Here is a 27,076-nt window from a genome sequence, read left to right on the forward strand (position 1 = left end):
CGCCAGGCTCCTCTGGCCATGGAATTCTCCAGGAAAGAATACTCTAGTGGATAGTCATTCCCTTCTCCAGGGGATCTTTCTGACCAGGGATTGAACCCACCCAGGCCTCCTGTATAGCAGGTAGATTCTTTATGGTCTGAGCCATCAGGGAAGTCTTACTCCAATATACAGTAAAAAGTTTAAAATAAAATAAATAAATATTCTGTCTCAGTTTCTCAAAGACAGAATGAATATGAGCATTTTTAAGAAATGGGGTTTTATTAGGATGAGACACGCTAATACAGATAGTATACCTTAGTAGCGGTCCTTGTCTTCATCGCTTTATAAATGAGGAAAATGAGCAGCCAAAAAAGTGAGTCAGGTATCCAAAAGTTGCACAGCTAATAGAAAGTGGATTCGTCCATTGCAGTGATGAAAAGGAGTGGACTTAGACCTGAAGTCAGTTACTAATTGTGCAATTTGGGGTAAGTGACAGAGCTCTAGAGTATCTGTTTCATGCAGTTTTTATAAGGATTAAATAAAACTGTGCATGTAAAGTACACAGAGAGTCAGCCATATAGAAATTTATGGGCTATGCTTTTTACTTTTTCTCTCCCTCCCAACTTTCTGATTTGTTTTGTTTGTATGGACACAATGTGAAAAAACAATCAGTCTCCTAACACTGTGTAATACATCTAGTTTTAAATTATTTCATAATTCATAAACTATCTCAAGCTATGCTGATACCAATGAGAAAGGAAAGGCAGATAAGATCGCATCCATTTTTATAGGTTGGGAGAAGTGAAATTTAGAGTTGTTATTGACAAGGTTTCCATATAGTAAATGAGGAAATGGAGTTTGGACTTCGTTCCCTAGGATTTCTTTTTATAATTAAAATTCTCGAAGTCTATTATTCTTAATTTGGGTCCCATGTTCATGAAGTCCCATGTTCTAACTTACCTATCTAATCAATGGGCTTCCCAGGTGGCTCAATGGTAAAAAAGTTCACCTTCGATGCAGGAGATGCAAAAGACTCAGGTTCAATCCCAGGGTTGGGAAGATCCCCTGGAGAAGGAAATGACAACTCATTCCAGTATTCTTGACTGGAAAATTCCATGGACAGAGGAGCCTGGTAGTCTATAGTACCTGGGACTGCAAAAGAGTAGGACATGACTGAACACACACACACGTCTAATCAGAGTTGAGAGAGAGAACGTTTTAGCAGGAAAGAAGAAAGGAAGGTGAGGAGGTGGTAACTGCAAAGTCTGTCTCTTGCAGACTGTCTTTAGGTCATTCTCCCAGGATCCAAAGGCGGATGCATAAATATAATCTTCAATTCTAGGTATAAATGAGGCATTGATTTTGTAGGGCAATGCGTCTTAATATTGCTGGTTTAAAAAGGGCAGGGGGAGAAAAAATGCTAAAGAAGCCAGCTAGGACAGGAGAGTGATGGGACAGGGTTTCAGTGATTGTTCCTCCTACCCTTCACATAGGCCCACATGCACACGTGCATATTCAAGACTAAACAGAACAAATATTTCTTTGAAATATAACCATTGTATGGCTCCAGAGAGCTCCTGCTGCTGCTGCTGCTGCTAAGTCTCTTCAGTCGTGTCCGACTCTGTGCGACCCCACAGATGGCAGCCCACCAGGCTCCCCCATCCCTTGGATTCTCCAGGCAAGAACACTGTAGAAGGTTGCCATTTCCTTCTCCAATGCATGAAAGTGAAAAGTGAAAGTGAAGTCACTCAGTCGTGTCTGACTCCTAGCGACCCCATGGACTGCAGGCTCCTCCGTCCATGGGATTTTCCAGGCAAGAGTACTGCAATGGGTTGCCATTGCCTTCTCCTACCAGGAGGTAAAAATGTTAGCTCTGCCATTTTTATTTGTTCTGTGCTTCTGCTTGCCTTATGACCAGAATATTCATTCTGTGTTGTCTATAGAAGAATTTCTTTAAGCTCCTTTCTCTAATTTGTGTTAGTTTAGTTAAAACTAAATAAAATAATTCCCAAAGTCACTTAGCTAGACACATGGAGATAGCAGTCCATCACGATGTAGTAAAACCACAGGGACACAGAATGACACTATAGAAAACTCCTCCGAGTTGTGGAACCCCCTCTCCTGCTCAGGATTCCTCACAAAAGTTACATGACACATGGTACTATTGCCAAATTAGTGAAACTTAATCTCTTTCTTCTTTCTTACATGACAGTGAATGATAAATAGAAAGTTTAATATTTTTTCTTTTATGCCCTCATAGATCATCCCGTTAGTTTTGGGGTTGAGGAAAATATGTAAGAAAAGGAATTCCTCCATGTGCTCTAGAGCAGGATTAACAAACTTTCTATGGAGGGTCAGAGAGTAAGTGTTTTGAAGCTGTATAGGTTTTTTTTGCAAACCATAGATTAGCACAACTACACAATTTGGTACATTAATAGGAAAGCAGCCATAGGAAATACAGATATGAATGGGTGTGGCAGTGTTCCAATAAAACTCTATTGACAAAAACAAGTAGTGGGCCAAATTTTGCCTGTGGATAGTGCTACTGATCTTGGAGGTTTTTTGGTGGTTTTTTTTTTTTGCCTACATATCCATCCATCTTGTGTTTCTGTTCACGTGGCAACTACAGCTTAAAAGACAAAACTGGAAAGTGTGTGGTTACAACCATATCATAATTACCCTCATTTTGTGGGTTTTACTCTTTGTTATACTTATTTTTTGGAGAAGGTGATCGCACCCTACTCCAGTACTCTTGCCTGGAAAATCCCATGGACGGAGAAGCCTGATAGGCTGCGGTCCATGGGGTCGCAAAGAGTTGGACACGACTGAGCGACTTCACTTTCACTTTTCACTTTCATGCATTGGAGAAGGAAATGGTAACCCACTCCAGTGTTCTTGCCTGGAGAATCCCAGGGACGGAGGAGTCTGGTGGGCTGCCGTCTATGGGGTTGCACAGGGTTGGACACGACTGAAGCGACTTGGCAGAAGCAGCAGCAGCATACTTATTTTTGAATAAATTTATCCTTTCAGTATTCCTGTGGCATAGGAAGACATAGACAGTCTGTCTTCACTTTTTAGAAGGGTACAGAAAATTTAAGTGGCTTGCATTAGAGGTGTCACCCCACAACTATAATATCTGTATTGGGATATGCCTGTCACCATTGTGGTTTTTCAATTGGATTATTCTTTCTAAAGTGCACTCTTTAGGGAATAAAGATGGTGGGAGAGATAACCAAAAAGTAATTTTCACTATCTAAATCATGAAGAAAGTAGCTAACTAATGGCTTGAATAAGGACATGCATAGACTTCTCTACTTTCTTACCCCATTAAGATACCATAGGATATCCAGTTCTTTCTTGCTTGTATATTCCTGAGTTTTTTCCATGATATAGTTTTAGAAATAATTCATTGTAGGCAAATGAATAACAGGGAGTTCTGGCTTTGCTTGGTACTGTGTTAACTGAAGCTTGTGCATCCTGGAACTGAGTCCTCATTTTGCAAAATTCCATGGTAACTGAGAGCAAATCTGTTATAAAAGAACTGTGTAAAAAAAGGGGACTTGTTTTCTTTAATGCATGACCTCTGGTTAACACGGCAGGCAGGGAACAAAATGAGGACTGCCTTGAGTAAATAAATAAGAATCTTATTTCCAAATGCCTGCATTTGCCATATAATTCCCTCTTTTGTGGTCATTAAGGGAAAACAAAGAAATCACAGATGACAGTCACTTCCAGTATCTGACATGTCATCACCCAGGTTTCCTCATTATGCAATGTGAACAGTGTTGAGGTTACATGAAACCAGTTCCAGGTTCAATTAGGAGGCCATCCCTGCTATCTGTATTCTGATTAAACAACACTGCCTGGAAATCACAGAAAGAGTCTACTCTGTTTCCTCCCCTTGCTCACATCTCATAACCAGACTTAATTAAAGACTTTCCTTATCATGTTTTTCTGGGTCATTTGGGTGAATTTATAAAACTCTTAAGTCATGCTGAAAATTGGAAGGGGATGGCCCTGAGATCTTCAATAGGAGCCAGGACCAAATGTATAGGACTTGTTTTAATGTTTTCAGTTCAGTTCAGTTCAGTTGATCTGTCGTTTCCGACTCTTTGCGACCCCATGAACCGCAGCACGCCAGGCCTCCCTGTCCATCACTAACTCCCCGAGTTCACCCAAACTCATGTTATCGAGTCAGTGATGCCATCCAACCATCTCATCCTCTGTCGTCCCCTTCTCTTCCTGCCCTCAATCTTTCCCAGCATCAGGGTCTTTTCAAATGAGTCAGCTCTTTGCATCAGGTGGCAAAAGTATTAGTGCTTCAGCTTTAACATCAGTCCTTCCAATGAACACCCAGGACTGATCTCCTTTAGGATGGACTGGTTGGATCTCCTTGCAATCCAAGGGACTCTCAAGAGTCTTCTCCAACACCACAGTTCAGAAGCATCAATTCTTCAGTGCTCAGCTTTCTTTATAGTCCAAATCTCACATCCATTCATGACTACTGGAAAAACCATAGCCTTGACTACATGGACATTTGTTGACAAAGTAATGTCTCTGCTTTTTAATATGCTATCTAGGTTGGTCATAACTTTCCTTCCAAGGAGTAAGCATCTTTTAATTTCATGGCTGTGATCACCATCTGCAGTGATTTTGGAGCCCAGAAAAAGTCAGCCACTGTTTCCACTGTTTCCCCATCTGTTTCCCATGAAGTGATGGGACCGGATGGCATGATCTTAGTTTTCTCAATGTTGACCTTTGAGCCAACTTTTTCACTCTCCTCTTTCACTTTCATCAAGAAGATTTTGAGTTCCTCTTCACTTTCTGCCATAAGGGTGGTGTCATCTGCATATCTGAGGTGATTGATATTTCTCCCAGCAATCTTGATTCCAGCTTGTGCTTCTTCCAGCCCAGCGCTTCTCATGATGTACTCTGCATATAAATTAAATAAGCAGGGTGACAACATACAGCCCTGATGTACTCATTTCCTGATTTGGAACCAGTCTGTTATTCCATGTCCAGTTCTAACTGTTGCTTCCTGACTTGCATACAGGTTTCTCAAGAGGCAGGTCAGGTGGTCCGGTATTCCCATCTTTTTCAGAATTTTCCACAGTTTATTGTGATCCACACAGTCAAAGGCTTTGGCATAGTCTGATCTTTTAGAGAGTCCCAAATATATACAGATGTGAAGCAGTCAATGAAGGGTCAGGAATCAGGAGACCTAGTGAAGTGTAAAGGGAGTCTCACCAAGTTAAGGACTGTGCACCAGATATAGGAAAAAAGCATGCTGTCATGTCAGCCTATATTTTAGGTAAAAAACAGAGCTTAGTACAGGTCCTTATTAACTCAAACCTCAATTATTGACATAATTTTGTAGTTGCCCTTCAGGCCTCACGGTGCTCTCTTTCCTAGCCATATCCCATATTATTCAAATTTGCTTTTCCATACTCTTCTCATTCTTCTATTCCTTACCAACAAAAGGAAAAAAATCAAGTCCCAGCAACCCATGTGTGTATGTGTACATACACACATATAGGTACATATAGGTACACACATACATGGGTACATACATACATATGGGGCTTCCCTGGTGGCTCAGTGGTAAAGAATATGCCTGCCAATGCAAGAGACACAGGAGATGCGGGTTCAATCCCTGGGTCTGGATCAGGAACTTTACCTGGAGTAGGAAATGGCTACCCACTCCAGTATTCTTGCCTGGAAAAGTCAATGGACAGAGGAGCCTGGTAGGCTATAGTCCAGGGGGTTGCAAAAAGTCGGACCTGACAGATTGACTAAGCATGCCCATATGTATATATTTGTGTGTGTGTGTGTGTGTGATCACAATGTAGGAAATTAAGGCTGTGTACAATTTAATAATAACAGGGAAGAAAGTACTTGACAAAGTATTAGAAGGTGATTTAAACATCTGAATTTCTTTGTATATGTGGTATTTATTCTCTTCAGATTCTTTGCATGGCAATTTAAATGTTTTAAAAATAATTACAAAAATCCATATGCTTTTTGGTTGCTATGGTTAGTTGGTTTATTTTCAACCTAAGAAGGCAATGATGACCTTGGCACAGGGCATTTCCTGAGGATTCTCGATCAGTTGGGTGTTAATGGCTATCAGCTCCTCTCAGCTAAGTCCAAAGGAAGCATGCAAATCTAGGTCATTAACTGTATGACCAACTTCTAGAAATCAAATCCTTCTTTAACCACCTCACCAAGGACTTATGCTTAGGATAGGCTGGTTGGATTTTCAAAAGCTGCTTTAGTTACTTGCCCTTTCATTATCCCAGACAGAAAATGTATAAAACTATTTATGTTAATATACAAATATATGTAAAAAGACAGAAGAATAAACATTAGCTTCTGTGGACCCACAGGGGAATGTCATTATTAGAAAAATAAGTTTTCATATTTTGATTAAATGTGATTATAAATATAATTGGAAATGCTCACCCTCTTTTATTTGTTTCTTTTATTACCTTTTTCAGATTGAAAGATTAGAGAGAATCATTCTATTGTGCATCCTGAGAGGCTAAAACATGTGTCCAGTTTTTGCAATTCAACCTCATTAAACATTAGATTCTTTTCTTTTTTGGTGGAGAGGGTGGTTCTCATTAGGGTTTAGTTGTTTTTGTTTTAATGGAATATTATTTTTTGTCATCCCTGTTATACAGTTGACCTTCACTAATAGTAATAACCATTATTTTCTCCTTTGGCATTAGTCATGATTATCCAAAATATTCTAAGAGATAGATAAATATAGCAATTCAGCTAGCGAAATGAAAGAAAGTTCTAGAGCAGAGAAGTCCCTGTTTCTTTTCTGTGGAGGAAATTCTGGATCCTATTTCATTGTGCATCATTCTGATTCTTATGCTGACACAAATTTTTTAAAGAAATGACACAGAGTGACAAATTATCCCTGAATACCAATGTTTAAGGTGTATGATAGGTCTCATCATCACCAGAGAAGACTGCACTCCAAGACTTTTTCCAATGGACACTTGTCTGGAAGAATTTACTCAAGACCTCGATCAAGTCTTTAGTTTCTTCATTTCAGAAATTTGGTTCTGGTAGCTCATTGTGAGAAGGGTGTAGTCACACTTACTAAACACATAGGAAATACAGAATAGAGAACAGAATGCTAATTTGCTAAATAATAGCTAGCACTATAACAAACCCTTCAAATACTTTTTAGTCTGTCAAATCTTTTTCTGTACGATTTAAACTTTTTTGAATCACAAATCTCTTTGAAAATGTGATGACAAAGCCAATGAATAATCTTCCTATAAAAATATACAATCGCATTTATATGAAAATTTACATATGATTTCAAGAGATTTATAAATAGTTTGAAAACCACTCTTGAATGTCTTAGGAATCCAGGGATTGCACTGTGAATTTTCATGGAAAATCAAATTATAATTAAATAAGGTGGTTGATAAGAAATCAAACTAAGAAAATGTGATTGTATGATTTGGATTGGTTTAGCATCAGATTATGATAGCCTGATGCATCAATCATTCTCCACAGTTGGATTTCAGCTGTCACCAGGATTAGACAAACAACAAGAAAAACAGCAACGGACATTCATACAGTATTAACTGGGTACCAGGCACTGTTCTAAATCCTTCTTTATATGTTAACTCATGTATGCTCACGAATGGAGTATATAAATCAAAGTATCATATCCAACCTATAGGCAGTTTTATAGACAAGTAATACATACATTTCAACCTCTTACTTTAAAAAAAAAAAAAAAAACTATATTCCATTAATATTCACTTAGTTATGTAAGTAGTTGATAATCTGCACCAACCAGTTTTTTCTTGAGCCCATTATTCTTCCTTCGTTCCTTTTCTTTTCTCCTTTCTTTCTCTCTGTTTCTCTCTCCATACACAGATATTTAGTATATACCACGTGCCAGGAACTCAGATGTGTCTTTAGGATACAGTTTATTGCTGATAAGGATAGAGTTTTATTTTTTATCCTAATAAATTGTTTTTTAATCACCCATATACATGCTGATTTTTGATAATCGACTTCATCTCAAAGTTATTGTATTTATAAGCTTTTATGGGGCGGTAGGAAGACAATAAGTTATTAATGAGACTCCTCTTTACCATTTGTACTATGTTGTGTGCCATTTTTATTTTTTTGTTTTGTTTTACATATGGGTCTTATCACTAAACCTTGATAAAATTACTTAATAAACCTGGCTCCTGACTATGAATTTAAATGTGGACTACATTCCACAATGCAATTCAGCAGATATTTCCTGAGTGCCTAGACATCATCCAATCCCTGCCTTTAAGAAGCTTATGATTAACTAGATTGAATGCATTCCCAAACATTTGCATTCAAACACAGATTTGATAAATGTTGTAGTTTTGGCATCGCAGATCCTTAGGGAAAGGATGGATTAATGCTGTCCAGTAAAACTAAGGGAGATCTACTAGAAATGGTCACTGTAAATTATCTCTTGGATGCAATTTTGAAAGAAAAATCCAGGTAGGACTTCCCAGGACATGGGAAAAACAGGAGCAAGACTCCAAAGAAGAGAAGTAGGGAGTATATTTTTAGAATCAGAAACAGACTGTAGCCTAGACTGTACTATGGATAACAGTGGGGGAGGAGATGGGGAAACAGTATGGCTGAGCATCGTGGTGTCTTACATGTCACATTAAGGCAGCAGTTTTCAAGAGGTCACATTCCCCGCCCCCCAGGGGGCACTGGCAATATCTGGAGGCACTGCAGATTGTCACAACTGGGGGTGTTACTGGCATCTAGTGGGTAGAGGATGTAAGAGATTTAGTTTTAATTCTGTAAGCACTGGGAGACTATTGCTGGGTTATGTTTTCTTGGACAGTTATTTGCCAAGGTCCCTGTGTGTTCTTACACAAAGTGTGCAAAGCATTACTTTGAAAATCTCCCTGAAGAACAGTATGAAAAGACTAATGTTGGAGATAAGGAATAGCATGCATGAATCAATTGGTTAACCTTGAATCTGAGTAAAAAGAAAGAATAGGAAAAGAGGAGAACTGAAGTTTTCCTGTGTGGAGAAGGCTCCAGACTTAAAAACTATTAGTGCACAAATGAATGCAGGCATTGTTACAGGCAGGCAACATTTCTGATCATTGGAATGGTCTGATTTCATTTTCTGAAGAGTGCAATATCAAGCAGTATATGACGCTTGAGGTTTTAAGCTTTTTTCCTTGGCTATGCATTTCACTAAACCAACACAGCCGACAACTATCATAAAAATGCAAACGCAGACCTGAACACCTCGAATCCCACCCTTTAATTCGAGGAACAGGGAGTCATCTATATTTCATTTCTTCATAAATAATCAAGCTCAGAATGTGAATATGATTCAAAGGATTCATAAACAGTCAAAAGCTTCGTACTAGGTACACTTTAGATCTCCTGCATCATGAGAGGCTAAAAAAACAGGGGAAAACAAATTAATTTTATTTTTAGCCTTGCGAAGTCTTTGGCTGTATTTCTAGGTCTGCTTTCCTAACATGAAATAGATTTGACTTTTTGTTGCTAAGGCAAAGTTGGAACTGTCACCGCCTACCCCGATACTTTGCCTAATCCATCTTTTTCTTTTCGATTGTGACAGAAGAATTAGATCTTTCTCACACAAGGATTTTCTAATTAATGCTTCAGATGTGTTCTAGAAGCAGGGGTGTAAAGATCCAGATACTCTTCCATCTTAAAGAAGATATGTAGATGATTTGACTTTCTGCTTATAAGAATTCTTGTTTTCTGCTCTAAGTGGTCTGCCCTAATGGAGGACCTGAAAGCTGAGTCAAACCTCCCTAGATCTGCAGTGCATCTGAGTACCATGAAGCAAATCAAGGAAAAGACTTCATTGCATCATCTAGTTGGAATTTTCAAGGCAATCATGCTATTTTAGGCACATACAGCAGAGGGCATTGTCTGGCCAAACTTAGAACTGCTATTGACAAGAATAGATGAAGAAATAGAGAAGGCTTTTCCTGCAAAATAAATAAACAAAGAGGGCAAGGAGACAGCGGAATGACCTTTATATTGCTTTGTTCTCTCCAGCTTTTCTTTGTAGGAAGACTTCTATGAAAATAACTAAAAACTGAACAAGGATCATTCCAGAAATTAATGAAATTTCTATTATGTGAGCGTGTTGTTGTTGTTTAGTCATTAAGTCGTGTCTGACCCCAAGGACTGTAGCCTGCCAGGCTCCTCCAGATTTCCCAGGCGAGTATACTGGAATGGGTTGCCATTTCTTCCTCCAAGAGATCTTCCTGATATAGGGATTGAATCTGCATCTCCTGCTTGGCAGGTGGATTCTTTACCACTGAGCCACCTGGGAAGCCCCACTGAGTGAGTTGGACTCTACAAGATGCTAAGGATCAATTAGTAAATATGACATTATTTCAGTCCTCAGTGAATGGATAGCCTTAACTATCTATACACTGTTTCTGTCTGCTTGAACACCTATGCATTCTTTCCTGCATTTAACAAATGTTTGATGAGTATTTTTTGGAAAAATATCATTATGGTAGATAAGATATTTCTCCAAGGAATTTAGCATTCTATTCAGATGAGGCAAGCAGTAAGAAAATAAACATTGAAGTGTATGAGGAAAGTATCAAATTAGAAGTACTCTGATGAAAATTAAAAATGGTAATCTGGGGACTATCCCTATGGTCCAGTGATTAAGACCCTATGCTTCCAGTGCAGGAGGCATGGGTTCAATCCCTAGTCAGAGAACTAATATTTCATGTGTCACACGGAGTGGGCAACACATTTTTTAATTATACAAATAAAAATGGTAATCTGACTGATGGTGATAGAAGATCTGCTTTAGGCTGAGTGATCAAGAAAGAATTTTCTGAGAAGATAAAATTTAAAGGGAATCTTGAACGACAAGGGATATCAATCATGCAGAAACCAAAGAGCAGCTGTTGCAGGCAGAGGGAAACTTAGTGCAAAAGTCCTGAGGGAGGAAAAGGCTTGGGACACTTGAGGAATGAAGGAAATTCAATATGGTTGAAGACACAGGGAAATGAGAGGAGTTAGAAGATAAGAGGATAGGCAAGTATCAGATAATCATATATTAGAGGCGAAAAAAATTTACATTTTGCTCCAAAAGGATGTGAAGCTAATAGGAGCATTTTCAACTGGAGCATGGCATGAGCATATTTATATTTTTAAACTTCAGTCTAAGTGCTGTGTGTGCATGCTCAGTCTCAGTCTTGTCAGAATCTTTGCGACCCCATGGGTTATAGCCTACCAGGCTCCTCTGTCCATGGGATATCCCAGGCAAGAATACTGGAGTGGGTTGCTATTTCCTACTCCACTAAATGCTGTATGAAGAATTAGCTGTGGTACAGCATTTGCAAAAGTAGAGAAACTTATAAGAGGGTATTTCAGTGGTCCAAGTTGGAAATGAAGAATATTTTATCTAGGAAGGGACAATGAGGAATGTACTTATATTTTAATAGTGGAGTAAATATTTTAATAAGTAGGGTTATGCTGAATGTAAATAAAGAAAAGGAACAGTCAAGGAAGATCCTTACATTTTTGCCTTGAGCATTTGGATGTATGGTAGTGGCATTTATGAAGGTATAGGGCAGGTTTGGGAATTTTCTTTCAGTAGATGCTATAGAATATAATTCATATAATCTTCTCAATGTCTGTTAATGTTACCATCACTCCCACTTAGGAAGGTGCAGCTCAGAGAAAGCCGGTTTACCAAAGAATGATTAGTAATACTTGGCCAACCCTCTAACCCACCGGATTTCACTCTAAATCTGATTTTTGTCCCACTGGGTTTGCTAATATAGATTGGATGTCTATCTATATTTCAACATAATGTTGAAGTGCATTATATCATCAAAGAACAAAAGCTTAATGTATATTTAGTCATTCTCTGTATATAATTTACAGTGTGGACATGAACCACATTAGAGATTTTTAAAAAGTTTATCTTTCCTTATTTGTGCATCAGAGTTTCAAAGTGATAGTCTGCTGCCTCTATGTAACCTGATAGTTTTTAATGTGACTGCATACAGAAGCTAATTTTGCCTTCACTGGTATTTCATCCTCTACAGGATTTCATGCAGGACTGATTAATTTGAGGCTATACATGTTTCATAATGTATAGATATTGGATTGATATCTATATCAACAGGTAATCGGATTGAAGATCTGTTCCATTCAGTTCTGAAGTAATGCTAAGGATGTCGATATTGAACTCATTTGACTTTTCCATCAACTACTCTTCTCTCCAGTTTCTTTTATGCATAAGGGCAGAGCCTCCCTAAAATAATATTCTCACCCTTTCCTGCTTAAGAGCCTGGAGTTTCTTTCTAAGTTTCATCATTGAAGCAAATCCAAACTCTCCTACCAGACATGTAATGCCCCTCAATTGGGCCAACTTAACAAGCTAAATGCTATTGTATAAGTCACCTGCTTTCATTAAGTCATTTCTCTTTTATTTCATGCTCCTACTCCCCTGGTTTTGTTACAGTTGCTGTTATTTAGTTGCTTAGTCCTGTCTGAGTCTTTTGCAACTATATGGACTGTGGCCTGCCAGGCTCCTTTCCATGGGATTTCCCAGGCAAGAATTCTGAAGTGGGTTGCCATTTCCTTCTCCAGGGGATCGTCCTGATTCAGGAATTTAATCCACATCTCCTGCATTGACAGATGGATTCTTTACCACTGAGCCACGTGGTAAGACCCTCTGCTTTTACAAGTCATCCATTATCACCTCTACCACATGCCTCAATACAAAATTATATCCCCTTAAGGACCTACATAAAATCTCAAACCCTCTTAAAACTTTCTCTGGTTATCTATGCCATCTGACAATGTTTTATGGAATTTGAATATTGACTACATTGATTTACATTAGTTCCTAGATACACATATGTGTGCTTTTTATTTTTGATAGGTATCTATGCTTTTATATTATAGCTCCAGTAAGTTTGTAAAGTTCTAAAAGGTATGGTCACCTTAGACTCTTTTCTATCCTTTTTTATACTCAACAGAACATAGCAACATATTGGCCACATCATTTATTATGTTTTTTCTTACTTAAAAAAAAAATATATATAGTTCTCTCCATTCATTGCTTCTTCTTATCTAATGATGTTGTAATCTTGTCACCTCTAAACACATGTAGGTTTTTTGTTTTTTGTTTTTTACTGTAAATCGAGCAAGTCATCTAGAAAAGTGAAATGTAGACCCAGGTGGTTTTTCTTTCCTTGAATATAAAATTTTTTTAAGTCTCAACATTTTCTAGAAACATTGCAAGGTCAGTGTATATAGCCAAAGAGCCTCTTGTTGACTTGACAGGTTGAATACCTGAATTACAGCGATTTAAACCTTGTATCATTTCCATTACATTTGCCTTGAGGGTCAGCCCTGGGCATATTAACAAAAATTTTCTTTCCCTGAAAATATGTAGAACCATATATTCCTCCATGAGGGGTGGAAAGCTCAACAGATTTGCAAAATTGGGTTTCAAATGGGAAAAAGTTGAATTATATTAGGAAATATTTGTAAAATAAATTTGATTTGAAGGGATGAGCTACCTTTGATAATGGTGTTATTTAATTTGTTGTTTTCCCTTTTCCTGTGTATTATAGCACTCTTGAAAATTTAAAGAGCTATCTTGAGAAATGATTATAATAGAAAGCTTTCTTAGTAAGATGAAAATGAGCCTCACTTCCTTTCTTACAAGCAAATCATGTCGCCTCAGCTTACTTTGTTCTTTTTGATAGGTATCAGATATATAATGGTTTAAGCAATTAGATTTTTTTCTTTTGCCATTTCTTTGCTGTTGGTTTTGGAAGCAGGAGTAGTGAGAGATAAATAAAAGGAGAGGGAGAGAGGAGAACGAATATGAAAATATCAGGTAGGTTTGACTACATGTAACCAGAAAAATAATGAGCTGTTTATGATGTATGGAACTGATTATTACATATAATAATAAAATAGAGAGGAAAAACAGTTGCAGGATTTGTTAATGTAGCTGCTTGTCACAATATCAAGAATGCAAATTCTTTCCTCTTTCCATTTTTTTCTTCCTTAGCACAACAGCTTTGTCCTCAGGCTGCTTGCTTTTTTGGCCACAAATTGTCTGTAGCAGTTCTCAGTATCTTATATCCACAACAACATCCAGAAACAGAATAAAGAACTACTCCTTCCCCTGTCTTTCTTCTATTAGGGGGAGAAAAATAAAAATTCCCAGAATCCCCTCAGCTGACCTCTTTTTGCATCTTATTGGCCAAATGGTGTCACATGTTCAGAACCAATCAGTCTCTGGCAATAAGAATGGAACAATCAATGTTTGTTTAGACAAGAACTCAGCAAACAATACTCCAAAGTTTAGCCCACCACCATCTGTGTTTGTATGCTCTGTGAACTAAGACTATTTAGAAATTTTAAAATGGTTGAAAAAATATTAAGAATTAACCTTTATTAAAAAAAAAATAAAGAAAACTGTAAAAAAAAAAAAAAAAAAAAAGAATAGTTGAGACATTTGAATGTGCAGAGTTTAACTGGAAGATAGCCATGCACATTCATTGACTTTTTGACCAGAGCTATTTTCAAGCTTCAGTGGCAGAGCAGAGTGGTAGCAACTAGAGACCATATGGTCTGAAAACAAACTATTTACTATCTGGCCCTTCACAGAAAAAGTGTGCTTAGTCCTAACTTAAGCCAGATTCTATTAATACATCAAGGCTGGATAAACTTCTCCTAAAGAAGATAATATAATTCTGTTTTTTGTTTGTTTGTTTGTCTTTTAAGAAGAGACTGAATCTTTCTGAACAAAATTTTCTAAGGAAAGAGTATGGGAGTAGGATACTGGGTATACCACAAATTCAGAGAAGACAGAGAGATTGAAGTTCATGCATATTTCAAGTGAATAACCCACCTTTAGTTTCATAAAGCAGTTGATTCTGAAAATGTTACCAGCAAGAGTGGTTGGTAAGACAGACCTGAGTCTTTTTCCTTACTAAGACCCTACAGAAGTCCAGGAGAGTCTGAATGGAATGGTGATGATTAAGCCATAATTTATTGAGAATTAGAAGTTTAATTTTTAGGATTTTTCAATATGGGAACTTGATGAGGATCAAGTAAGAACCATAATACAAAGACCCAGGATTGGAGAAAACACCAACATGAGGCAAAAGATCCAAAGAATCTTAGAGCACAGTTAATGCTTTCTATGAAAGAGTTGAAGGATCTTTGGGCAAGTTTCGCTAAGGACCATGAAACTGTTTGCTTTAGCAGGAGAGTTTCAGAAGAGGATAGAGTTGCTAATAGAAACCATAGAAGAGCTAAGTCAAGTTGATGTTGATGGTAAGGTATGATCTGGAGGTCTCAGTGTCCATTCTGAGTATGGGGGTTAATGGTTTGGCTTCTCAATGCTTACAGAGGTCCACTGCATGTACATATGACAGTGAATGTGTGGTCTACTGAAATATGAGGACTGATTGGGGTTAACTAAATTTATCTTTCTCCCACCTCGCTTGAAAACTAGTTCCAATGTCTAGACAGTAGTCTATGCTGACTTAGCAATGATACTGTGCTAAATAAAGCATCCCCATTAGCTACTCTCCCTCCTGAGTCCCTTCTGTGTCTCTCAGTGCACTGAAGCATGGGTAAGCAAAGAAGAAAGGTCTCTTGACAAAGTCAGGATATCCTCTGGGACAAGGCTAAGAATATTATTAGTTTAATTCAAAACCCACACAGATCCATTTGTAAATAAATGCTGTGAGATGACATCGTAATGGATAGTGAGCACCTTTAAATTAATTTCCTTTTGATGTGATAAAAACATCTTCTGAAAGAGATGTTGAAACCTGGCTTTTGATGTAAAGTAACGTAATTTAGATTATAAAATAGAAACCTTTTGTTGATAGTAGTTTATTCAATCCTGGGTGTGTACCAAACTTTATTTGCTACAGGTTATAAATTAGCTTTGAACCAGCTATAATTCATAAATCATTACCTATGACTGATTTACAGGCAATCTCATTAATTGCAATAGCAAAAAGGCCTTGAAGTAAGCAAGAAGTAGAAAATAAAACAACCCAGAGACTGAAAAAAGGGAGACACATATACTCTACAATTAAGAGCAATGCATCGTATTTGGATATGTTTTACTGATAGTGTGTTTCTGGTCATTCCAGTTCATCCTTACCACAACTTTGAATAATAGGTATTAGTGTTATTCCTATCTTATCTAAGAGGAAGAAGCTTACATCACTTTATTTTAATATGTATTAAATATTTATTCAGTATTACATATTACTTATTATGAGTCAGTAACTTTGTATATATTATATGACAGTACTAAAAAGAGCCTATTGATTAAGTAGCTCTGCTACTTTTACAGATGGGGAGAGTAAATTATAGACAGATGAAGTAACTTTCCCATTGATAGGGTTGTGGGTGTTCAAGCAGGCATATGAATTCATGAATTCATCATAAGCCTCTTCTCTTGCCCATTGGACATGGTTGTCTTTATTATTTCATATTTTAAAGGGATGTTGCTGCTGCTGCCAAGTCGCTACAGTTGTGTCTGACTCTGTGTGACCCCATAGACGGCAGCCCACCAGGCTCCTCCTCCCTGGGGTTCTCCAGGCAAGAATACTGGAATGGGTTGCCATTTCCTTCTCCAGTGTATGAAAGTGAAAAGTGAAAGTGAAGTCGCTCAGTAGCAAATGGCAGAGTAAAGACTTACCTTTTTCACTTTGTGCTATTTCCAGTCCACCAGTTATTTTGACCTCTAGTGCCAGAGACCCTAGGACTCTAGGGAAAGTCATGGGCTTGGAGGTGGGAGGAGGGATAAAAAAGTAAGGCCCTAGGACCCCCATCCTAAAAGCATCAATCAGTTAGTATATTAGAGTTTAGGTGATATTCTTTTTCCTTTCCCTTCCTTCCTTCCCTTTCTCCCTCTCATTCTTTCTTTCAAATTCCCAATTACCTTCAGAAGTGTGTTTTGAGAAGAAGGGAACATATGAATGAAAAACTGAATCACAGGAATGACAGTTTTTCAATGGTTATGATTATTGGCAACTTAAATAGCATCCTATTTTAAATGGAAATCTACAAGGGTTTTCAAGGTTGTGTTTCAATTTACAATGAAAGGTACCTCCTAATCTAACTCAGAGTGAGAAGCCTACCAACCACACTGTTGTGATATGAGTAAATTCAGTGAGTTCTGGGACATAGGGTCTGTCTAGTTGCCTGGAATCTAACCCTGGGATGATGAAGGCAGAGGGGTAGTGGCTTGAGAGTAAACAGCATGTAAGAACTGATAAAGGAAGTGGTTGGGGTACCTGGTTCAGAATGGTTGGTTTAAATATGGCAAGAATGCCAGTAGGTCTGCCTTTTACTATCTGTAGAATCTGGCTAGCCTTTGGATGGGCAGAACCCTGGTGGCTCAGTTGGTAAAGAATCTGCCTGCAATGCAGGAGAACTTGATTCAATCCCTAGGCCCACCCCTGGAGAAGGGAATGGCTACCCACTCTACTATTCTTGCCTGGAGAATTCCACAAAGAGAGAAACCTTGTGGGCCACAGTCCATGGGTCACAAAGACTTGGGAGACGACTGAGCAACTAACACTTTTTATTGGTTAGGCTGACTCTCCAGAATCAGCAAGGCCTTGATACCAAAACATCAGAAAATTCAGAAAATATGCATATACAAAGTGTTGGAATTAGATAGTAAATGTTTTGCACTTTTGTGTGTGTGTGTGTGTTTTTTCTCATTTCAATTTTTCTTTTGCTGTCTTTGTTTTTCTTTTATTTTTTTTTGTAGTTTTTTTTCAATTTTATTTTATTTTTAAAACTTTACAATATTGTATTAGTTTTGCCAAACATCAAAATGAATCTTCCACAGGTATACCCGTGCTCCCCATCCTGAACCCTCCTCCCTCCTCCCTCCCCATACCCTCCCTCTTGTGTCTACAGCACACTAGGTACTCTGTTGTCCAGAGGCTAAGAAGAGACATGGCCACTGTCCCTAAGGAGCTCACAGGCTAGTGCAGGAAACAGAACCAGGGACAAATGATCATAGTACTAGATGGTGTGAGAATTCAACTTAGAGCTGCAAGAACCTGGAGGGAATAAGCAAGTCCTGAAAGAAAGAGTAACAACTCACAACCTACTGCTCAAGTTTCTTTGCTGCCATAGGGAAGGAGACCAAAACAAGCTGCTAAAGCCAGAAAGCATCTGTGACTTTAAACCTCATGTTCATAAGACTCAGGTCCCTTTCTACAGTCTGTCAATGTGGGTGTGTGTTTAAGAGTTGCTCATGACAGACATCTTTACTGAGTGAAGCATCTCCTATTTTTGGAAGAGTCTCTTCTCTGTCTTGTGTACTCTAAGTAAATGCATTTATTTACAAATGCTAATTTACACTGAGACTCTTACTACTGGTAGAAGGGTTATGTCCTAGGATACAGCCAAGTTCTCAAGACCTTGGATGGTATGCATAGAAGTGGCCAAGAAATTCCAAGTATCTCCGGCATTGACTTCTCTCCAAGTTTCATTTAGAGCAAGTGGAAGATTTTACTAATCTTTCTCCTTGCTGTGGGTTTCTTATAGAGCTTTTCTGTCTCCTATATTAAGGTAGCATTGCCATTCTTGAAAGCAAAGCTGCTGACAGCATTTCTTTGTATAAACAGAATATTGAATAGTCACTTGCAGGATAAACGGGAATGCTTGCATTGAGTCTTGAACCGATCTCATCCCAACTTCTTTCCCATTCTCTTTCCTGGACCTTCCAGTCTCCTGTAGGGGATTTTATGGTTGTTTGGTTGTGCTAGTACTTTCCTATTTCCTTGTCTTGGTTCAGGCTGGTCCCTCTGCTCTTCTTTCCTTTATCAACTTCTACAAAATCTAGATCAGATGACTCTCCTCTTTCAAAATCCCCTGACTTATTATACCATCACAGATTTAGTTGCTCTGACTTTAGTGCCCATGTGCCAATGTGGCTTGGTCTCATAGCAATGAACATATATTATTGTGTTTCATCACTTTGCCTATCTGTCTTACCTTCTGAATTATAATTCCCTCAGGGTGAGGGTTATATTCTTCACTTTTGTATGCTCAACACTTAGCAAAATGTCTAACTTTTTGCTAGTTAGACATTTTAAGGTCTAATAACAAAATGGTAGTAGTAGTAATAGAAATGTCTATTGAGTTCCTTCAGTATGGAAGGCATTATTCTAGCTCTTTATGATATTAATTTTTTTCTGACAATAACACTAAGGGTTATATAATAATATCATCCCTATTGTGCAAATGAGATTGAGCCGTGGAGAGGATAAGTCACCTGCCCAAGGTGACACATAGTAAATACTAAATTACTGTCTTAGTGCCTTTTTGAATTGGTTATGATAAGTCTCCACATTTTGTTTTTCTTCCCAAGTGATTCTTAGAAGAGGCACTCTTTATTGAGGAATTTGGGAAAAGTCATCACACAGGTACCCAATTCATGATCAGCCAGTTGAATTGGGGTGTATACTGGGTAACACAAGCTTTGGAATTCCTCTTTGTGCTGTAAGAGATGCAGAAAGTAAGTTGTTTTATTTCCCTTCTCAGAAATCAATACGAGTAGGGGCATAATACATATATAATCCGGTTATATTTAATACTATGATTTTTTTTCTGTACGTTTCATGAGATGTGATTTAATTGGTAGTACGTCTACCTACAGGTAGCAGTTGGCTCTGTTGTTGTGAGTTTTATATATGAAAATCTCTAGAAATGTACACATATTTGTGCGTGTCATTATTTCAGTGTATTTTCACAGGTACCATACATTAAGTTGCCAGTGTTTACAGCTGAGGTGACCCCCAAAGGAAAGGTATTTTAACAAAAATAATTGTGAAAAATATTTTGCTTTTGCCATCATTCTTGAAGAAACTTTTTTCATGGAATGTTTGAGATCGTATTCTCCTGGACCAGTGAGATGAATATCTAACCCTGATTCTCTACTCGTTAACCATGTGACTATATGCACGTTACTTCCCCTACAATTAAATGTCTTTTTCTTGAAAATGGAGGCTATAACAATTCCTTCCCCAGAGAAGTGAAGTAAGGAAAAGAAAGGATCAGGGCATGAAGCCTGTGCAGTTACAAAGGACTCCGTATTCAGAAGGGCCCATGCTTGACTTAATGTTCTATTATAACTGATTTGAAATTCTTCATAAAATTATTAAGACTTCTTTTGGATGTGGACCACTTTTAAAGTCTATTGTGTTCTGTTTTATGTTTTGTTTTTTTGGCCAAAAGGCACGTAGGATCTTAGTTTCCCAACCACGGACGGAACCCACACCCCCAGTATCGGAAGGCAAAGTCTTAACCACTGGCCTATCAGGGAAACCCTTGAAATTCTTAGTAATTTTTGATGAGACATCCCATGTTTGCATGTTGCCTTGAGCTCTGCAAGTTATGTAGCCATTCTTGGATTGTTCATGAAGTCTATAGCCTACGGCACATAGACTACTCCTCGATAAAATGTCAGCTATGAATAATTTTGCAAGGGCGTTTTTAGTTTATTGGTATAGTCCCCCAATTTTATTTTCTGAACTTTTCCAATCTGGTCTGGACATTGAACCTAATGATGGGGTACATTTCATGTGTCCTCATGCATTCAGATTACCCTTGGTTGATAAACACTAGTCAAACCCTCTACCTCATTCTTCCATTTCTCTATGATTGCACAAATTATGGAATATGGGCTGTGGCTGGCTGATAACTCAGAGTGTGGAAACACTTCTTAATAAATATGAGCCCCATTGCTCAATACATGGCATTAGATTTATTGTTATCTTAGTTTGAGAAATGAAGGCTTGAGCTGATACACTGTCTCACTGACAATGACTCGAGAAAGACATTTGGAGGAGATCTAATACTCTTTTTTGCTCTTATTGCATTGCAGATTATTTGAACTCCAGAAGGACCAACACCAGATAAATTATGAATGTTGAACAAGATGACCTTACATCCACAGCAGATAATGATAGGTCCTAGGTTTAACAGGGCCTTATTTGACCCCCTGCTTGTGGTGCTGCTGGCTCTTCAACTTCTTGTGGTGGCTGGTCTGGTGCGGGCTCAAACCTGCCCTTCCGTCTGCTCCTGCAGCAACCAGTTCAGCAAGGTGATTTGCGTTCGGAAAAACCTACGTGATGTTCCAGATGGCATCTCCACCAACACCCGGCTGCTGAACCTCCATGAGAACCAAATCCAGATCATCAAAGTGAACAGCTTCAAACACTTGAGGCACCTGGAAATCCTACAGTTGAGTAGGAATCATATCAGAACAATTGAAATCGGAGCCTTCAATGGTCTGGCAAACCTCAACACGCTGGAACTCTTTGACAATCGTCTTACGACCATCCCGAATGGAGCTTTTGTATATTTGTCTAAACTGAAGGAGCTCTGGTTGCGAAACAACCCCATCGAAAGCATCCCTTCTTATGCTTTTAACAGAATCCCTTCTTTGCGCCGGCTAGACTTAGGGGAATTGAAAAGGCTTTCATACATCTCAGAAGGTGCCTTTGAAGGTCTGTCTAACTTGAGGTATTTGAACCTTGCCATGTGCAATCTCCGAGAAATCCCTAACCTCACGCCGCTCATAAAACTAGATGAGCTGGATCTTTCTGGGAATCATCTATCTGCCATCAGGCCTGGCTCTTTCCAGGGGTTGATGCACCTTCAGAAACTGTGGATGATACAGTCCCAGATTCAAGTGATTGAACGGAATGCCTTTGATAACCTTCAGTCACTGGTGGAGATCAACCTGGCACACAACAATCTGACATTACTGCCTCATGACCTCTTCACACCCTTGCATCATCTAGAGCGGATACACTTACATCACAACCCCTGGAACTGTAACTGTGACATCCTGTGGCTCAGCTGGTGGATAAAAGACATGGCCCCCTCCAATACAGCTTGCTGTGCCCGGTGTAACACCCCTCCCAATCTGAAAGGGAGGTACATTGGGGAGCTTGACCAGAATTATTTCACATGCTATGCTCCTGTCATTGTGGAGCCCCCAGCAGACCTCAATGTCACTGAAGGCATGGCAGCTGAGCTGAAATGTCGGGCCTCCACGTCCCTAACCTCCGTATCTTGGATTACTCCAAACGGAACAGTTATGACACATGGGGCATATAAAGTGCGGATAGCCGTGCTCAGTGATGGCACGTTAAACTTCACGAATGTAACCGTGCAAGATACAGGCATGTACACATGTATGGTGAGTAATTCTGTGGGAAATACCACCGCTTCAGCCACCCTGAATGTTACTGCAGCAACCACTACTCCCTTCTCTTACTTTTCAACTGTCACGGTAGAGACTATGGAACCTTCTCAGGATGAGGCACGGACCACAGATAACAATGTGGGTCCCACTCCAGTGATCGACTGGGAGACCACTAACGTGACCACCTCCCTCACGCCACAGAGCACAAGGTCAACAGAAAAGACATTCACCATCCCTGTGACTGATATAAACAGTGGGATCCCAGGAATTGATGAGGTCATGAAGACTACCAAAATCATCATTGGCTGTTTCGTGGCCATCACACTCATGGCTGCAGTGATGCTGGTCATTTTCTACAAGATGAGGAAGCAGCATCATCGGCAAAACCATCATGCCCCAACGAGGACTGTTGAAATTATTAATGTGGATGATGAGATTACAGGAGACACGCCCATGGAAAGCCACCTGCCCATGCCTGCGATTGAGCATGAGCACCTCAATCACTATAACTCTTACAAATCTCCTTTCAACCACACAACAACAGTTAACACAATAAATTCAATACACAGTTCAGTGCATGAACCGTTATTGATCCGGATGAACTCTAAAGACAATGTCCAAGAGACTCAAATCTAAAACACTGACAGTTACGGAAAACAAACAATCAAAATAAAAAAAGACAGTTTATTAAAAATGACACAAATGACTGGGCTAAATCTACTGTTTCAAAAAAGTGTCTTTACAAAAAAAAAAACAAAAAAGAAAAGATTTATTTATTAAAAATTCTATTGTGATCTAAAGCAGACAAAATTATGTGTATTCCTCAGAACCTGTTTTTGCTGCACTTATTTACTATTTCCCACATCTCATCCCTGCCTTCCCTATCGCCATATTTTTCATAGGAGATCTCAATTCCCTAAAGAACCAGTCTAGGAAATTTTGTAAGAATTCTGTTATACTTTGAGATTTTTATGGTGAATTCTAGTGGTGAGATCCAGTCTATTTGGTCTTTCTTTTATTTTTTCCTTCTCTCTCTCTCTTTCTTTTCTTTCCTCCCTCTCATGCCCTTATGAAGTAGTCCAATGGGGAATGCAGTATTAGAAATAGATTTTTAAGAGAGAACAAGGAAAAAATGCAAGATCTTATATTTTTCATGTAATGATCTGTTCTGTATTTATGAGGAGGACCATTCAATGGGAAAGAAAAAAAAAAGGAAGCAAGCAACAGATTAATTTACATATGAGCATCTATAAAACCCATGATCTTTTAAACAAATCTAGAATCCGATTTGTAGTTCAAAAACTAAAAATAAGATTATAAATAAAATATTGTCGGTTTTTCTGTACCTGGATACAACTCATTTGTAGTTTGGCTCAAATGTGAGAAACTTGAAGGTAACTAGACTTCCTGCTTTCTGAGAAAGGTAATATTACAGTAATCTTCAGTCACAGCACCAGTCTCTACAGGGTCCTGTTTCATTAGATGACGTGAGTTTCTGATCTATATTTAAGGATACTGTGGTCTTCTTTTCATTAGTGTCACCCTTTGTAGAATGCTCAGATTTTTAGATTTTTGTGAAGTAAATTCAATTCCACTTGAAAGAAAGTTTCAGTATAATTTATTCCCTGGCTCTTAAATAAAATTATTCTGTCTAGATGAAGTACAGTCACAGAATGCTAAATTATCCAAGTTGAAAAATCATTGTTGGTGCTGAGTGCCAACAAACTCAGTTCAATTCAACACTGTTAAAGACCTACTATGTGTTAAACACTGATGTTAGTGCTGTGGACACATTATTAGAAAGACCTGGTTTCTGCACTTGAATCAATCATGACCTATATGTCATATCATTAAAGAAACATCAGTTGATTACCAGGGGCCAGCTCTAATTTTCCTGTTAGGTGGCAGGTGGCAGGATCCTAGAGTTTTGAAATAATCAGATTACTGTTATGACCAAAACCTCCTCATGATTTTTTTTCCATTCTTCTGGAAGAGCTGATTCTGTTCTTCCAAATGCAGATTGTAGAGTGGTAAAGAAGTGTAAGTATGGATTTGATTTGCTACGGCCAATGGATGTTTACCAAGAGATAGCAATGCTAACACACTAGTAATTCATTAAAGGTACTTCAAGGAACTGGAGATATTTTTGGTATGAGAATATCTACTAGCTTGCAAGTTAAAAAGGAACTTTCTAGTTACTGTTACCTTAGCACTCTCCTGATATTTTAATATAGTATATGTCTGACTTTTGTCTTTATCTATGTGAAGCATAGTGAAAACAGTAGTGAAACAGTGTGTTAGTCGCTCGGTCATGTTGAACTCTTTGCAACCCCATGGACTGCAGCCTGCCAGGCTCCTCTGTCCATGGAATTCTCCAGGCAAGAATACTGGAGTGGGTAGCCAGTCCCTTCTCCAGGGGATCTTCCCAAATATACACCTCTCATTGCTGGCCCTTGAAATCTGCCATATCATTGGTGAGACAAGTGTTAAACTAGAGAAAACTAAGATAAGCTGGAGAAAATCTCAGCTCCTAATGAATGAGCAGCTTGGATACTCACACATAACTCTACAGGCTGGACATCACACCAGGGTTTTGTGATCTCCAGGTGTGAAAAACCAATTGTTACTAGCAAAATAGGTCAGAGAACTGGGAGGAAGAGATAGCAAACGAATGAGACCACACAAGGATCTCACCTCTATTTTTTGAGCACCAGTTCTTTAGTGGCTTTTTCTCCCTCATATCCTACCTTTCTTTGTTAGGAATACAATTCATATTAGCTTTACTGTGGAGAAGACTCAAGGGAAAACACATGTTGGCTGTCATTTGTCAAGTGATTCAGTATTGAATGTGCTTCATATTTCTAAGCTGCAGATCAGCTTGGAAACCAACCAAACAACTCACCAAGGAATATCAAGTGCTAATACAAAGAAGACTGGTATAAACCCAGAAGGAAAAGAATCTTGCCTTCTCTACTTGGTTTCTGATCTCTGTCTTTGCTGATTATAAACTTTCTTTCATTTGAGCTTTTAATTCTTAAGAAGTTAGTTCCAGCATACAATTCCTCTTGAGTAAACTTTGGGAGTTGGGGATGGACAGGGAGGCCTGGCGTGCTACAGTCCATGGGGTCACAAAGAGTTGGACATGACTGAGTGACTGGACTGAACTAAACTGTGAGGGGTGGCTAAGTAGTTAGATAAATTCTACTAGAATAAAAGGTGAATTTGCACTAAAAATTTAGGTAAGAAAGTCAAGAATACTTGAATACATATTAGAATTAAAAAAAAAAATCTACATATATTGATGAAAGATTTGTTAAGCCACATTTGACTTTTCCAGTCAATTTAGAAATACTTTTGACAAAAGTTCCTCACTGTGGGTTTTAGGGATGAAGGGCATAGTGCTATAAACGTATTATTTAAAGGACACTAAAATGAATTCTATGATTTTATGAGTTTATGATTAGCAGTGCCTGTATTTGCTCTGCATCATGTACTAGTTTGGGGAGCTTCAACAAGGTAGCTGTATTAACCAGAGTTCATCACTCAAGATGGACTTCTTTGGATCAGCAGAAAGTCCATTTCACTGTTTAAATATCTGGTCTATGCTTGTAGCAAAATGTACTTTTTATGTCTGCTACTGTTTTTATTCTACCCAAAGGTGACCAAGCAGCAGTATGCGTAAATACTCATGTGCATCAAAAATCTGTCATTCACAATTAACCAAGTTAAAATAATGTAATGATAATTTTAGTATGTATATTTATTTTTCCTACTGAAGATATGCAGTTGACTTTGGGAAAATATCAAAGAACGCTTTAGAAGGAATCTTCTCTAATATTTTTTTTTTCTATTCTGGACTCTTGCTCTTTTATAACTGGCTATCACCTCAAACTCCTAAATTCTTTTGCATGTGTCCAAACACATTTATGGTGGCAAAATATGAGACAAATTTGGTATAATTCACGTACATAGGACCCAATATAGCTTTAATCATTTTTCCTCATATTCTGAACATTCTAGAATCAAATTTCATCTTTTCCAAAGATTTAAGTTGGTAATTAGAATTTTGGACCATTGGTTAATGATTGGAACATTGATTAATTCTTTTTTTGAGGAATTGCTTAATTGCTATAATTGCTTTTAGGCTTTAAAATCAAAGAATCAAAAATCAGGACATTATTTGAGACCTGCATACTCTTAAATTCTGAATTTAGATCTGTTGATAAATAACTTGACAATGGAAGGGTTATTTGTATGGGAGAAAGAAAATAAAGAAGACATTTATAGAAAAAGATTTACTGAAACATGAGGAAAGTATTAGGTGCATGGCACCAAGCTACCCAACATTTCCAAAGTAAATATTGATCAAGGTGAAAAAAAAAATTAAACATTTTATCCTCTTAGCATAATCTTCAAAATACTTAGGCAAGTCAAAGAGTCAGATGAGTGCTTATGGACAGTGTGGTGCTTTGAAACAATGTAATTTTTAAATAATGTTTTAAATTGTTTATTTGGTGCTTCAGCTTACTGGGATTAATAAGGATATTGAAAACAATTGTATCACTAAATATCACAGGTATAACACATGAATGCTTGATTGAGGAGTCATAGTCTTCTAGGAAGCCAGGTGTCTATTTTTCATAAAATAAATTTTCACAGAGTCAAATCTCTTTTTTTAAAAAAAATCTCTCCCCAAAGTTTATACACATTCTTATATTTGATTAGAATATGATTTCTGTACAAAAGCAACCAGATAAAAATAAGTCAAGCTGTTGCCTTAAAACATCAAATTACCTTCTGTTTTTTTCT

The 27,076-nt window shown here is 38.1% G+C and overlaps 1 protein-coding gene across 7 annotated transcripts in view; it reads left to right on the forward strand.

Annotated features, from left to right (window-relative positions):
- LRRC4C (leucine rich repeat containing 4C) overlaps window positions 1-23,612 on the forward strand; it is a 1,428,975-nt gene extending 1,405,363 nt beyond the window's left edge. For all 7 annotated transcript variants that reach the window (XM_027562627.1, XM_027562628.1, XM_027562626.1 and 4 more), the window contains one exon: window positions 20,939-23,612. In XM_027562627.1, coding sequence (XP_027418428.1) covers window positions 20,981-22,903 — 1,923 coding nt within the window. In that variant the 5' untranslated portion in view covers window positions 20,939-20,980 and the 3' untranslated portion in view covers window positions 22,904-23,612. The remainder of the gene's footprint in view (window positions 1-20,938) is intronic.
- Window positions 23,613-27,076: the final 3,464 nt, after the last annotated feature.

This window comes from Bos indicus x Bos taurus, chromosome 15 (genome assembly GCF_003369695.1).
Source record: "Bos indicus x Bos taurus breed Angus x Brahman F1 hybrid chromosome 15, Bos_hybrid_MaternalHap_v2.0, whole genome shotgun sequence".
Lineage (NCBI taxonomy): Eukaryota > Metazoa > Chordata > Mammalia > Artiodactyla > Bovidae > Bos > Bos indicus x Bos taurus.